We start from the raw sequence: 14,350 nt of genomic DNA on the forward strand, positions 1-14,350 counted from the left end.
CGGTTGACATCCGAGCGTTGCATTACCGCCAGTCCTCAGACTGTCGTAGTCCGTAAAAGTACTCCTTCCATTGCTTTGGTGTTACAAAGCCCATGAGGTCATGATATGTCTTTGTGACTAGAATAGTTGTTGTTTCAGAGACCAACCGGCTTTATTCCAGGGAGACCCTTCTTCATCTTCCTCTCCTTCTTTGACGTTCGGTGCTTCCACCGTACAGCTTTATTCTTTAGGCTTCATTCTATAGGCTTTAATATTTCCACTGATGTCGCTGCTTGGTAGCCGTGCGTCTACGAGACTGGACGAGGACAGGAGACCACCCCCACCCCCATCTCGTCACTCTGATCACTCTGACTCCCCAAAAGCAGACCCCCATCACTCCGACTCCCATTTAGCGCCTTTAGCCTGTTTCCTATATCTGCCCAATCAAGCTCCTTTGTTCCAAGGAATCTCCCTGCAGCTTTAGCAATGATCCTGATCCTTTCAGTTCTGCTTTGAGTCTGAGCAGCACAGTTTACAACATCCACCATAAAGAGTACAAAATCCTCTCTATCCACAACCAGGGTATTCTCATTAATTCTGGAACCTGCACACTTGGGACCTCCACTCTTGAAACCTTCACACTTCTTGGGAGCCACGCTGGCCTCTCTCATTTCGCCCTGGCTGGGAGCAGCGCTGGCTCCTCTCTCTATATTTACTCTAAACTCGTTACTTGAAACTTTCTTGACTGCATCTGCATAGGATATACCTTGAGAGACCTTTATTTTCTGCACCTCAGCAGCTCTTTTGCTAAACCTGCATCCCCCGTAGGCAGAGCTATGTTCTTCCCCACAGTTACAGCACTTCAGTTTTGCTCCCACGTCACACTTCCCATACTCGTGATCTCCTGCACATTTACCACATCTTTGCCTCCCTCTACAGACCGCTGCAATATGCCCAAAGCGCTGGCACTTAAAGCAACGCAGGGGCGGTGGAACATATGGCCTAACATCATGGCGCATGAACCCAATGAACACCTTACTAGGCAGGCACCTCCCTTTAAGTGTTACCATTACCGACAAGCTGTCACATCTTACCCCAAACCGGGTCACCTTCAACCGCCTAGCGTCCACCACCGTAGCTCCAGTAAAATTCTCCTTAACTTCATCCACAGACGTCGCCGTAGGGACACCTACGATAACTCCTCTGACTGTGTTTCTTTCAGCATCAGACACAAGAATGTCCTTTCCACCCAGACGTTTAGTTCCAATCGCCTTCCGTTGCTGAGCCGCGTCCTTGCACACGACCAGCAGCGAGCCATCTCTAAGGACACTCGCACTCTTGATCACTCCCACAGCTACAGTTAGGCTCTTTGACAATGCCACTGAATTCCACTCCTTAAAGGATGCACTATCCTGTGCAAACTTTATGATCACCTTACAGTCTCTGCTCTCACCCCGGATATCAATAGCTTCGACCACCGATCCACTCTCCTCCGCCATCTCCCGTCTCTCCAGACCGGAGACTTCTTCTTCTTCTTCTTCTTCTTCTTCTTCTTCTTCTTCTTCTTCTTCTTCTTCTTCTTCTTCTTCTTCTTCTTCTTCTTCTTCTTCTTCTTCTTCTTCTTCTTCTTCTTCTTCTTCTTCTTCTTCTTCTTCTTCTTCTTCTTCTTCTTCTTCTTCTTCTTCTTCTTCTTCTTCTTCTTCTTCTTCTTCTTCTTCTTCTTCTTGTTGTTGTTCTTCTTGTTGTTGTTGTTGTTGTTTTATGGCGGTTGGCATCCGAGTGTTGCATTACCGCCAGACTTTATTCCTCAGACGTTTCGTAGTCCTCAGACTCTGTCGTAGTCCGTAAAAGTACTCCTCCCATTGCTTTGGCGTACAAAGCCCATGAGGTCATGATGTGTTTTTGTGACTAGAATAGTTGTTGTGTCAGAGACCAACCGGCTTTATTCCAGGGAGACTCTTCTTCACCTTCCTCGCCCTCTTTGACGTTCGGTTAGAAGTCCTTCTTCCATCACTTTGGCGTTTCTAGGCCCACGAAGTCCAAGCGCGTTAGAACATCCTCTTGCTCCTCATCCTCGGCTCAGTCTCCAACACCCCCCACCTCTATAAACGTTTACCCAGCCCTGTGCTACATAAGTAAGCAACCACAGCCTGACACAAACCCTGTGACTGGATCGCCAGAACGTTCCGCAGATTGAACTCCCGCCCATTATTCCGAAACCACAAGGCCAACCCGGCCCTTTCCCTATCATAAGCCTCACAGCAAATCAGCACATGCTCGACAGTCTCTGGCACCCGACAGTGACCACACAGACCGGTCGGATGTTTGCCTATCCTACTCAGTGACCAATTGAGTCCAGTATGGCCAATCCTCATGCGGGCGAAGGCCCTTTCCTCCCACGCGTTCCTGCCCATAGACCCGCAAGGACCCACACTACCCTGTATGTGATAGAGATGCCGTCCAGTAACACAGTGGCTCCAAAATTCCTGCCAAAGGCCGACCACATGACTCTTGATAACGGGCTTGATTTCAGACTTGCCCAACTCAACCGCCACATCAATTGATGGCCGCCGAAGGGAACGTTTAGCCAGTGCATCAGCCATTTCGTTACCATCCACCCCCACATGCGCAGGGACCCAAATGAAGGAAACCCTCACATCCTTCCTGGACAGGTAGAGCATTTTATCAACACTGTGGAGATCCTTTTTATAAGCATACGGTCCTTTGTCATGGTTTTACCCTTCGTCCAACAACATTGTGCATATCATGTGACTAAAGCCTTGTAAACAGCACTTTACAACATGCAATTTAAGGAATGCAATTTAAGGAAAACATGCGTTTAGTTGACCTTAACTTCAGACTAACAAGAAAACAAGATATGAAGACCTTTTACTTTACTCTTTGGGGAATAAAGCTGCAGTTAAACAGCAGCTCACAGGTAAAATAAATATGTCTGGACTGAACCACGGAGTTCAGGAGTTTCGAGTGTGAGGGAAAGCACAGGACACACGGACACAGCGGGACAAAACGCCCTGTCTCCAGTGTCACCACAGACGGTTTGGCTTCAGGACAACAGCGTGGTGAGGAAAATGCTTGTGCTGGTGATTAGCGGAGAGCGCCTGCTGCTGTTACAGGGCCAGTGTGTACATGTTGTATTTCCCTGTCTGCGGGTTTAGAGCTTTCACTGGCTGTACCTCGCTGTTTCTAAAGCTCAAGCGCTTGTTGGTTCGTTTCTGTGCGTGCTTCAAATAGGGCCCAGTACCAAAGCTGCACCGGGGCCCATGGCTACTACCATTCGCCACTGTAAATGAGTAAATAGTATTCCGCTTTTAGAGTATTTTGTAAAAGCAGCACTTGTTTGCATCTGATTGTACAGCCTTTTATGAATTGCAAACCCCAAAGGAAGACCTGTAACCGCTGCTTTGGGGTGAGAGTGTGAGCTTGATGCACCCTGCTGACATCTCCCTCTGAAAAACCGTATTTCGTGTTTGTGAATACGAACATAGCAAAAGGGTTTATAAAAGTGAAAATTGTGTTCTAAATTATGCTTTAAATGAGGTTTTCTTTGATCATTATTACTAGTGCTATTGTTCTATGAAGTGTTATGAGTCCAAATATTTTAAAAAGAGCTCATGAGTCAATTCACTTGGCTTCACAGTTGCAGACTTTCCCAGGTGGTGTAAAAGATTAGACAGACACCAGGCTCTCCGGGTGCCGCTGGAGTAATGGTTTGTTTATGCTAAATGGTTAAAGAGAGTGCTCGCCTCTCGCAGAACGTGAAGGCCAGTTTTATATTTGCAAATGCCCCATAATCACCTCGCCATCACGTTCCCTCTCCCCAGCGCCGAACACTGCGCTCTGAAGCCCTGCGTCCAGCGAGTGGTCCATCGCCGAGGCCAGCGGGAGGAGGATGCAGGGTCGTCGGCGGTAACAACGGTTGCCCGGGAGATTCTTCAAGAGGCAACGGAGCATGTAGGAGTGCTGGGGCAGACGCTGGGAGGTGAGAGGAGCGCGCTGCCCCCTGGAGGGAGTAATGGGGCGGTGAAGGGGGACACCCGCGCAAATCCCTGACAACACTCGCTTAGCTCACACCGGGGAACCAGAGGCACCGTCTCAAACTGGAACTACTGAAACCAGAATGGCCCTCTGTCAGGTGTCTTTACAGCAGTCTAAAGTACGGCACGAGGTTTCACTTTTGTAATGGACGCTCTACACAAATATATGGGCTTAAGGGGTCCTTATAGTAAACATGCTGTGGCTCCGGAGGTTCCTTACATTTTTAGATGAGGTAGAAACTGTATTTAGTGACCGGGCGTTTAAATGTATTTAGTAATATTTTCACATTTAGTTGCATTATATCATAGAGTAAAAACGCAATAATTTTAAACCAGCTTTATATTTGTGACAGCATCTGTTCTGTATTTATTTACCTCAAATCAGGGAAGAAAGATTAACACAAGTTTGTTCCACAAGAGCTGTGTTTTAATTTTTTCTCACTAATATCGAGCAGTTTGTAAATTGTGTCAAATTGCGTCAAATACTGCCACGTATTCATTTGATTTTATGAAAGTAAATTTATTCTTAATAGCACCAAGTGAAATTTGTATTGGTAGAAATTAGTATTCTGAACATGTATTTTTGGTACATGTATTTACTGTAGTTAATTCTCAACACTGCAGAAATCAAGATCAATTAGATTGATTGAATGGTGATTGAAAGAATGCAGCTGTTTCATTAAACAAGGTAAATAATCCTGTAGTTTAGGCTTCTTTAAACATGTTCAGATATCTGATTATGTTTTAGTATTATTGTTTTATTTTGGAATAGAAAAAATAATCATGTTTGACAAACAAGTTAGTGCTGTGGTGAAGCTAGCTAGCTTTTTCCATTTTAGGCAATTAGCCAAAATAAAGTTGTCACTCTTGAGAAACCATTTAGAAATGGTGTCACAACCCAACTGGATTACTGCCATGCCCTCTATGTCGGCGTAAGACAATCTTTACTTTCACATTTGCAGCTAGTCCAGAACGCAGCTGCCTGCACGGAAATATGATCATATTTCTTTTTTATCTGGCTCCCTATACATTACAGAGTGGATTTTGAAATGTTTGTTGCTTGAGGACAAAAGCTGCATGCTCACTGTGGGCTGTTCCAACAGTCTCAAAACAAAGGATTCTTTCTCTTCTGTGACGTCCCCAAGGAGGAGGGAGCAGTGGATTTACAGAGATCACTCCAGGCTGAGCTGCATGTTTTAAGTCGCTAAATTAGTAGCTAATGCTAATACTAGTTTACATATTGTTGCGTGGCTATGCTAATAAACATTAGCCTACTTGCAGACAGTTTTAAGGAGCCTCATTTCCAACTGTCTGAGTGTTATATTTTAGGATCAGACACAAAGTCCGTGCTCTTGAAAGCTTTGAGGGCTCGTCTGGTCAGAGGGCGTGTGGACGAGGAAGAGCAGATGGAAATGTACACAAAGGTTTGTAGTGGCAGCGACTCGCCGCTGTAGATAAGGATCAAAGCCCAGAACTTCCGTCTTGAAGTTGAAATATTAACCTTTCTTAATTTTAAGTGTTATGCATGGCAGTTACAACAAATAAGTCACATTTTCACCCGAAGAAATGCTTTTACTATGTGGCTGGGGCAAAACAGATATTAGTCTATTACATGCAAAAAATCAGGTACATAAACTAGTTCTATTTTCTGTTTTTTCTTTTGTAGGTACATGAACTGGTTTTGTTTTTCACCTTTCAAAACAGTAAAAATCAGGTACAGCACCTTTGATTGCTGGGTCATGCATACATGAATCGACTCAAAATATAAGCATAAGGACTAAAAATAACAATTGTGACTGAGAAGTTTCAATTTAGATTTTAGTTTAATCCATGCTTCAAAGGCTTTTTTATTTGGCTGTTTTTTTATTACAGAATTCAGAAAGCTGATTTAACTGGTGACATAACAGAGCAATTGTAATCTATCAAATAATGTGAATGAATGAGAATTAAGATTTCTAAATATGAATGACCAAAGATTCAAACCAGGTCTACACGGCCAAAATAACCTCCCGTTGTATCACAATTGCACCGACATTTGTTAAATGAAATCCCAGCCCTGCAGCAGCTCTGTGGAGCGTATCCACGGTGAGTGAGGTAATAGAGCAGAGGTCTGATGTACTGTGCAGTGTCATATTTCTCCTGAACGCTGCTGAACTCTTATCGATCCTTTTAGAGGCCCATAACTCAGTCTGTTCTCAGCACATTGAAAAACAGCAGCAGCTCATTTCACTGCTGCAAAACAAGCCAAATGGAAGGAGTCAAAGGTAATTGTGAAATGTGTTTGTTTATGTGACACTGTAGCAACGAGCTGCACAATGTCAAAAGATGGTCAAATTAGCTGGGTAAACTTTTGAGGAACTTCAAATTATACAGCAGATGTTGCATTCAGATAGTTACTCTCATTTGAGGAGTAGCTTCCCCATATAATAGTTTACTCTTACTTGAGTAATTCTTTGGACCACAACTTTTTACTTCTATTTGGGTAATTTTATTTCAAAGTATTGTTACTCTTACTTGAGTACAGTCACCTCTGCAATAAACACGCCTGCTCAAATACTTGTCATTGAAAATTGTGACTATATCAAATAATAGTGACATAACTGAGGTCCTATGATAGATCCTTGAGGGATCCCACATATGAAATTGTGTGTGTCGAAAGAAAAAGATAAGAACACTTATCTAAAAAATATATATCTATATTAATATGGTATGATGTCTATGATTCATGTTTGTGCTTTTGTTGTCCTCTCAGAGGCTTTGCGGCGGCAAAGAGAAGCTCTCTGGCTCCAACATGGACAATGCTCAGAAGAAGTTGATGAACTTCTCAGACTCTTGGAGCAAATGAGTTACAGCAAACCAGAGAAAATGCCAGGTTTGTATCTACGATGCAGCTTTTCTTCAAATGTTGATAGTTTGACTTTAGAGAGAGAGAACAGTTGATACCAGTTCAGGGAATAAAAAGATTATATTTCTTTTCTTAAACACCAAACAGATCTTTTTTTTTTTTTCATATTATTATTATTTTTTCTTGAAGTAACTTTTTATTATAAATGAAAGTTCAAGTATTATGAGACTCTCTGGGCAAATATGTAGTTTTATTACATTTAATTTGGGTTATCTGATTTTCAGACTGAAATGAGGAAGTATTTAAACTATTACCCGCCTCTCTAACTATTTTGTAGCTATGGAGCAATTAATCAAACCATTAATCAGCCATTTCACATGATTAATGATCATGTTGGGTCTTTTTAGTGCAGAGGTCAAAAGCATGTGGTCAGAAGAGTTCAGAATGTGGATGACAAAATAGATATTTTTTTGTGTGTGTTAAATGGCAATGAGTATTTTCAGAAAATTCATATTGAAAGCCACTTTTGTTTGTTATTTAATAAAGCTGAATAAAATATAAAAATAAGTAAAATCAAGTAAAAAAAAAAATATTTTTAAATTTTAAATAATATCGCCCAGCCCTATTCCTCGCTCTCACAAACCCTTTGGCACATCGCCAGTATTCACATACATGCATTCATAGCAAGTTATACAAATGAGCATTAGCCTTAGCAGTGAAACAAAACCCCACTTGTAAACACCAACACAACAATGTCAACAGTATTCACGTCATTTGTTAAGTCTTCAACATGTCGTCCATGACATCCAACTGCAGTTCGCTGTCCACTCCCTGAACTTAAGCATTTATTCATTTGAGTGCATTTCGATTAAAACTCCTTAGAGATACAGACCAGAGGTAGTGACGCTAACAGAGAGCTAGCAGGCGCCGTTGATGCATCCCTAGAGTTCAGTTTTCCTCATGATTGCGTTGTTAGATATTACATAACCATGAAACTTTATCATAATTGCACATTTGAAGCGTCTTTTCCTCGCAGTGCATTGATGATGTTTCTCTTGTGTGTCTCTAACCCGTTTGGACCCCGTGTACTTTGTGTATCTGGTGTATCAGTGTGTGTTTGTATATAACTGTAGTCTGTTTGTTGTGTGCTGCCGGCTGCAGACTGGGAGCAGCTTCTGACCAAAGACCCCAAAGAGTTTTCAGATGGAGAGACCACCATCGTGCTCACGTCGGTCACCACGGAGACGGAGGTAACACTGCAGTCGCACACCAAAAGTTGCCGTCTGATAAACAATACAGACGAAATGCTCATTACTCATTCAGATTTTTATGAATTGGATCATATCTGGATTAGAGTGTTTTATCTAGATTAGATTTAATTGTGTGATTTAAAGTATTTGGATTTAAGACATTTCTGACTGTTACGAAATAATGTAGCTTGAATTTAAGAAAGTGAATCAGGCAAAGCAATGACATCCCCATGGAGATAAGCAGGTGGAAGACCCTCTGATTGAAAAATTAGTGAACAAAAATAATAAGATAATTAGTTAAAATGCATTAAGCTTAAGCAATTCATAAAATTTACTTTTGTGAAAGTTTTGTAAAAGAGAACTCCCAAGAAGCTTCTTAGCATATAATGGGACCCCAAACGTAGTAATAAAGTAAATACACAATTAAAATGTACTAAATACAGTTTGAATATAACCCGTGCCCTTTAACACCCTGTAGTTCTTTTGTTTGTGGACATTTTGCAATTGTCTGTTTTACTCAGACATTCACACATCCAGCAGTTTCTTCAAACTACACATTTCATAGAAGAACGCAATATTAAATTCTGTTTTTTTTTTTTCTGTATATAAGACAGCCGTAGGAGTTACTATATTCTTGGTTTAAGTAGCTTGAATTTATCTATATTTTATGCAATGTATATTTTTTGCATTTCAATTCGAAAAGTAAAACTCAAATAAAATATCCATCCATCCATTTTCTACCGCTTGTTCCCTTTCGGGGTCACGGGTGACTGGAGCCTATCCCAGTGACTTTGGCCTTGGCAAATAAAATATATTCATGAAAAATAAATGAATGAATTGCAAATAGTTATCACAATCATATGACTCTGGAATGGCAGCTGTAAATTAATGCTTCTCTTTAATTTATGATTATTTGCTCACATTTATGAAAAATTAAATCTAAATTAAAATAAATAAATAAATAATTTTTAAAGCACAAATGACAACAGCATTTGCCTCACGGGGCTTCACAAGCAGTCAGTTTGACCAACACAACGTTAAACCATGAAACCGTCACATAAACATGTCTCGAGTACAACTTTGTCTCAACTTTTAAATTGTAAAGATATAAAAACACACTTCTTCCAAAGAAACTTGGGAGAAGTTAAAAAAGGGTTCAATAAAAGTGTTGAATTGCAAATGGTAATGTTTGAAAGTGGAATGTGGCCCCGTGTGGTCTGAGAGCAGCTGTGAGCGCTGGTGCATTTGGATGAGATGTAGATGGGCCTCACACAGGTACAGCGCCTCGCCTCGTCCTCCCTCTGCCTGTTCTACACCTCTAAAACCTGCCTGCACTCTCCCTCGCTCCTTCACTCTCTGCACACAGTCTACGAATTATTATTTTTTTTTTTTCTAAATAAATCTGAATCTAGACAACTAAAATCAAGATAATTTTTTGAGGGGCTTAAATAAATTCAAAAACTCCAGACTTTTAGACTTTGTCTAGCACTTGAAACAATAACTTAGACACGCTGTAGGTTTTTTCATGCAGGAAAGTCAAATCTGTTCAGAGTGAAAAGTTGCTCATATGGTCAAAATCAGCCCGCTGTGCATTGTCCAGTACCTCACCGTCCAATACGTGTCCAGAGCCATGGATATTAAAGAACAGTGTTAAAAGTTTAAAATGTTTTTTTTTTTCTTTTTTGTCAATTATTCCTGTTTTATTTTCTTGTTTAAACTAAAGGTTCCCAAAAATGTCAACATTTACTACAAAGACATTTTCCTGTTCACGTAATGGTTCTAGATACACTGCTTCTAACTAATAATAATACATTTTATGTACTTTTAAAGATGCTTATAAAACGTATCCTATTGGCTAATACTAATGATAATTTTAGTAGTTGACTAGAATAAAGATTATTTCTATTGTACATTGACTAAAATACATCACCAAATAAAGGTTGAAATCGGTAACAGAATATTCACAAATAAAATATATTATTGCTGAAAATCAGAGATAGTTTATTCCATAATCTTTTTTACATTTTGATCTAATAATGCCACTGTGTTTGTTATGAAAGGTGTTTTTGGAGACTGTATAGTCGGACAAGAATTGCAATTATCCAAAAATATGACTATGAGAATTTTTTTGTCTACTATTCTACATAGTTGATTAATCATTGCAGCCTCATTAATAACTGTTCAAACACTGTCAAAATCAATCAGCTCAATCACCCAAATCAAGCTAAAACTCCATTTCTAGCTATATTTACGCATGTACGACTTGTTTTTCCCATGTAGATTTTCACTTTTTGCTGTTTACATCGTCAACAAACACTGTGCTTTCTTTTGTTTCTAACTTCTAATGTGCCTCTCTCCTTTGGAGAAATCCTTCATTATTCCTCTTCTCTCTCCCTCCCTCCCTTCATCTCTGCGCGGCCGCCTGGCGTGTGGTATTAGGCTATGTGTAAAATAAATGATGTCTGTAGCCGTAGGGGACGACTCAGCCTCCTCAAAACTACCTAACGTCCAAGGAACATTAAACACCCGGATCCTCGTTTAGTGAATAAATAACCATTCATTTGAAGAGCTGTGTGTGCGAGCGGACCGGCCCGGCTGCATATTTTACCAGCACTGTGCCTCCGTGCTGAGGGGGGAGAGAGGGGGGAAGGAGGGGGGAAGGAGGGAGGAGTGAGAGGCAGAGGGAGGGGAGAGAGAGGGGAGAGAGAGGAGACAGGGAGGAGAGGGGAAAGAGGGGGAGAGGGAGGGGAGAGCGAGGGAGGTGAGAGGGGGGGAGAGAGGGAGGTGAGAGAGCGGGAGGAGGGAAAGGGGAGAGAGGGGGGAGGGAGATGGGAGAGGGAGTGGGGGGAGATGGGAGAGGGGAGTGGGAGGAGAGAGGGAGGGGAGAGACGAGAGAGAGGGGAGAGAGGGAGGGGAGGGGGGGAGAGGGGGGCGAGAGACGAGAGAGGGGGGGAGAGGGGGGCGAGAGACGAGGGAGGGGAGGGGGGAGAGGGAGGGGAGAGGGGGGCGAGAGAGGGAGAGAGGGGGAGAGGGAGGGGAGAGAGGGAGCGTAGAGAGAGAGAGGGGGGGAGAGGGAGGGGAGAGAGGGAGCGTAGAGAGCGGGAGGAGGGAAAGGGGAGAGAGGGGGGAGGGAGAGGGCAAAAGGGGGAGTGGGAGAGAGGGAGAGAGAGGGGAGAGAGTGTGAGAAAGAGAGGAGGGAGTGAGAGAAGGGAGAGGGATGGAGGTAGGGGAGGAGACAAATGAAAGCGGGAGGGTGGAAGGGAAAGAGAAAGGGGAGAGAGAGAGGAAAAGGGGGGAGGGAGGAAGATAAAGAGAGGGGGTGTAAAGAGAGAGGAAGAAGCATGAGTGGGAGAAATGGGAATCAAAAGGTAGAAAGACGAGCAGAGAGGGAGGAAAGAGAAGGAAAGAAGGAGAGAGTGAGCGGCAGCGAGGGAAGAGAGAGAGAGAAGGAGATAAATGGTGAAAAGAGAGAGGTACAAATGCAGAGGGGAGGGAAGACAGGGGAGGGAGAGAAATAAGAGTGGACGAGGGGAAGAAGGAGAGTATTAAAGGAGAGAGAAAGGGAGTGAGAAAGAGGAGAAGCAAATGGGAGATAAACAAGGAGAAAATAAAAAAAGGAGAGGAATGATAGAAGGAGAGACAAAATGTGAGATCGATAGAAAGGAAAGAGATAGAAATGGAGAGAGACAGGTGAAAAGAGGAAAGTTGAGGGCGCAGACAGAAAGGGAGAGAAGGGGAATGAAATGAGAAAGAAAAAGGAGGAAAAAGGAGTGCGGGACAGGGAGATAATTGAGAGGGGGGAAAAGGAGAACGAGCAAGGGAGAAGAAGAGAGGGAAAAGAGGAAGAAGGAGGGCTATAAAAAGAGAGAGAAAGGGAAAGAAAAGGAGATGGAGAGAGAAGGGAGAAGGGTATCAAAAAAGAAAGAGGGAGCAGAGGCATATTGAGAGGGGGTGTAAAGAAAAGAGGATGAGAGGAGGCTAGCGAGCAAAAGGGAGGTAGAGAGGCGCTGTCCCATTAGTCTTAAATAGCCTCATGTCCAGGGGCCGGTTGTTCTGGACCCCAGCCTCATGGTGAGATCCTAACGACCCGAACTCGTCCAAACGAAGCGTCGATGCTCGCGTCGTTTGCACTGTGGATTTATTTATTTATTATTTTTTAATTGTGTTTGGGAAGAGAGTCAAACGACACCACAGTCATTTATCGAGGAGGCTTAGGGAACTTGTGCTTAAAGGATTTTTTATTTTTTTCCCCTTTCTTTTTTCTTTCTGAGAAAACTAAATAAATTAGATTCAATTAGCGCGTAATGGTTTATGTGCACTGCGTTTGTGGGAGCGGTTACCGAGGACGGAGCCGCGAGAGACAAAACTGTTAGCACAACGAGAGCGGACGGACACGCTGTACAGAGGGGTCCGTACAAACACCCACGCACGTCTGCAGGGTGTGACATGGCACAGTGGTTAGAGCGATCACCCGTCAACCAGAAGGTCTGCAGTCCAAGCCGCGCTCTGTCCGGCTAACTTCACCCAAACGCCCGTGGGCGACTGCAGTGCGAGTGAAGAGCTCTTTCTGCGGCCTAGAAATACCTAGAATGAATACTTTTGATCCATAATGACACAATGGTTTGTTTTTTGAATGAATTAACTATACATTCCATCTAGCTGAGGAAAAAAAAATGTATATCTAAGTGGCCCGGAAAAGTGCAATTATCATAAATCTTTTTCTCACCGTGTCCTGTTGGCGTGTGATGTAATATATTTAAATCAAATGAAGTTTTAAATCCTCTCAATCTTTTTCTACAGCCGATCCTCTGTCAGTAAAGAGACTTTGCCAGAGTCCGGTGAAGTGCTATATCACCAATGCATGATTATTTTATTACAATTTCAAAAATAACATTGAAAAAAGTGAGAGTAGGGACGTCACACTATCAAATGTTAGTGTTACGATTATTGGGGAAAAAGACACCACGATTTAACGATTATTCAGGATTATCGAGACTGTGATCAAACAACAGTAAAATCTTTCATTTTCTTTCATTCCGTGGTCTAAAGTGTGACTGTTCCTCAAGTTTGTGAGCAGCTTTACAAAAAATAACTTTCTGAAAGACAAAATAAAGTGAAATGTGACCTGAATAATCCTGATTATCGATTAACGAAATAATCGCGACGTCCTTAATAATAATAATAATAATAATAATAATAATAATAATAACTTTTATTTATATAGCGCTTTTCAGTGACCCAAAGACGCTGAACATAATAAAAAAGGGGGGGGGGGTATTTACAGACAGGGGGGACAACACGTACAATACACATTAATATACAGATAAAATGAACAAGACAGGGGGTAGAAGTGTAGGCAATGGGGTAGAGGAGGCTAGGGGTAGGGGAGGTCATAGGCTTGGGTGAAGAGGTATGTTTTTAGAGTGGCGGACAGGTTGGGGGAGGGAGTTCCAGAGTCGGGGGTGCTGTTCGGGAGAATGCTCTGTCGCCAAAAGTTTTGAGTCGGGATGTTGGTGCAGTCAGGGTGAGAGAGGAGGAGGATCGGAGAGCTCGGGAGGGGCGGTGGGGGATAAGTGAGAGCCATAGTTGTTTCTGGGTGGCTTTCTAATAGAGTTTGTATTTGTGTGTCCCTGGCTGTAGCACAGGAGCTTTAAAGCACATATTAGCATAAATGATGGTTGTGAATGGACAGTGGATGCTCCATGGCTGAGTAATTAGCATTGGCACATGGGGCTGGGATGCACCGCTGTGGGGTTGATGAACTGTGAGCGCACCACCCTTCTCGTCCTCCATCGGCCCCCCACACTCAGGAAAATATACAGTACTAATGTGTTTTTATCATCACGACTCAAACAAAGAAACACTGTGCAACTTTGCATGCCGTTGGCCCTGTGGCCGTGGGACAGAAATGACAATCTGACAGTTGCAATCGGCGGTCGAACTTAATGTCCCTATGTCTCTGGATATTATTCTGTGTAAAGCTTCGAAAACTGTACTATCTACCTCTGCGACCGTGATCTGAAATGCATGTGAAGAGACAGTGACCACAATTTCATGTTACTACCGACGATTAACGAGTGAAAGAGTAACTAAATAGATACATATCATTGCATTTATTCAACTCAAGGTGCTTTATAACTTATTTGCAACTGACGGTATTATCTCCATGGAAACGAGGAGGTGGCAGACCCTGTAGACATTGTTCAATCGATCACTCATTG

At 42.6% G+C, this 14,350-nt stretch overlaps 1 protein-coding gene across 1 annotated transcript in view; it reads left to right on the forward strand.

The window, feature by feature from the left end:
• Window positions 1–14,350, forward strand: part of LOC140346742 (uncharacterized) — a 61,989-nt gene that overhangs the window by 15,779 nt on the left and 31,860 nt on the right. Inside the window, exons 4-6 of the mRNA XM_072432925.1 lie at window positions 3,822–3,979; window positions 6,787–6,906; window positions 8,041–8,129. Of these exons, the coding sequence (XP_072289026.1) occupies window positions 3,822–3,979; window positions 6,787–6,906; window positions 8,041–8,129 (367 nt within the window). The remainder of the gene's footprint in view (window positions 1–3,821; window positions 3,980–6,786; window positions 6,907–8,040; window positions 8,130–14,350) is intronic.

The sequence above is a fragment of the Eucyclogobius newberryi genome, unplaced genomic scaffold, assembly GCF_026437365.1.
Source record: "Eucyclogobius newberryi isolate DKJ021-1_F unplaced genomic scaffold, fEucNew1.0.hap1 SCAF_6, whole genome shotgun sequence".
In the NCBI taxonomy this organism is placed as follows: Eukaryota; Metazoa; Chordata; class Actinopteri; order Gobiiformes; family Gobiidae; genus Eucyclogobius; species Eucyclogobius newberryi.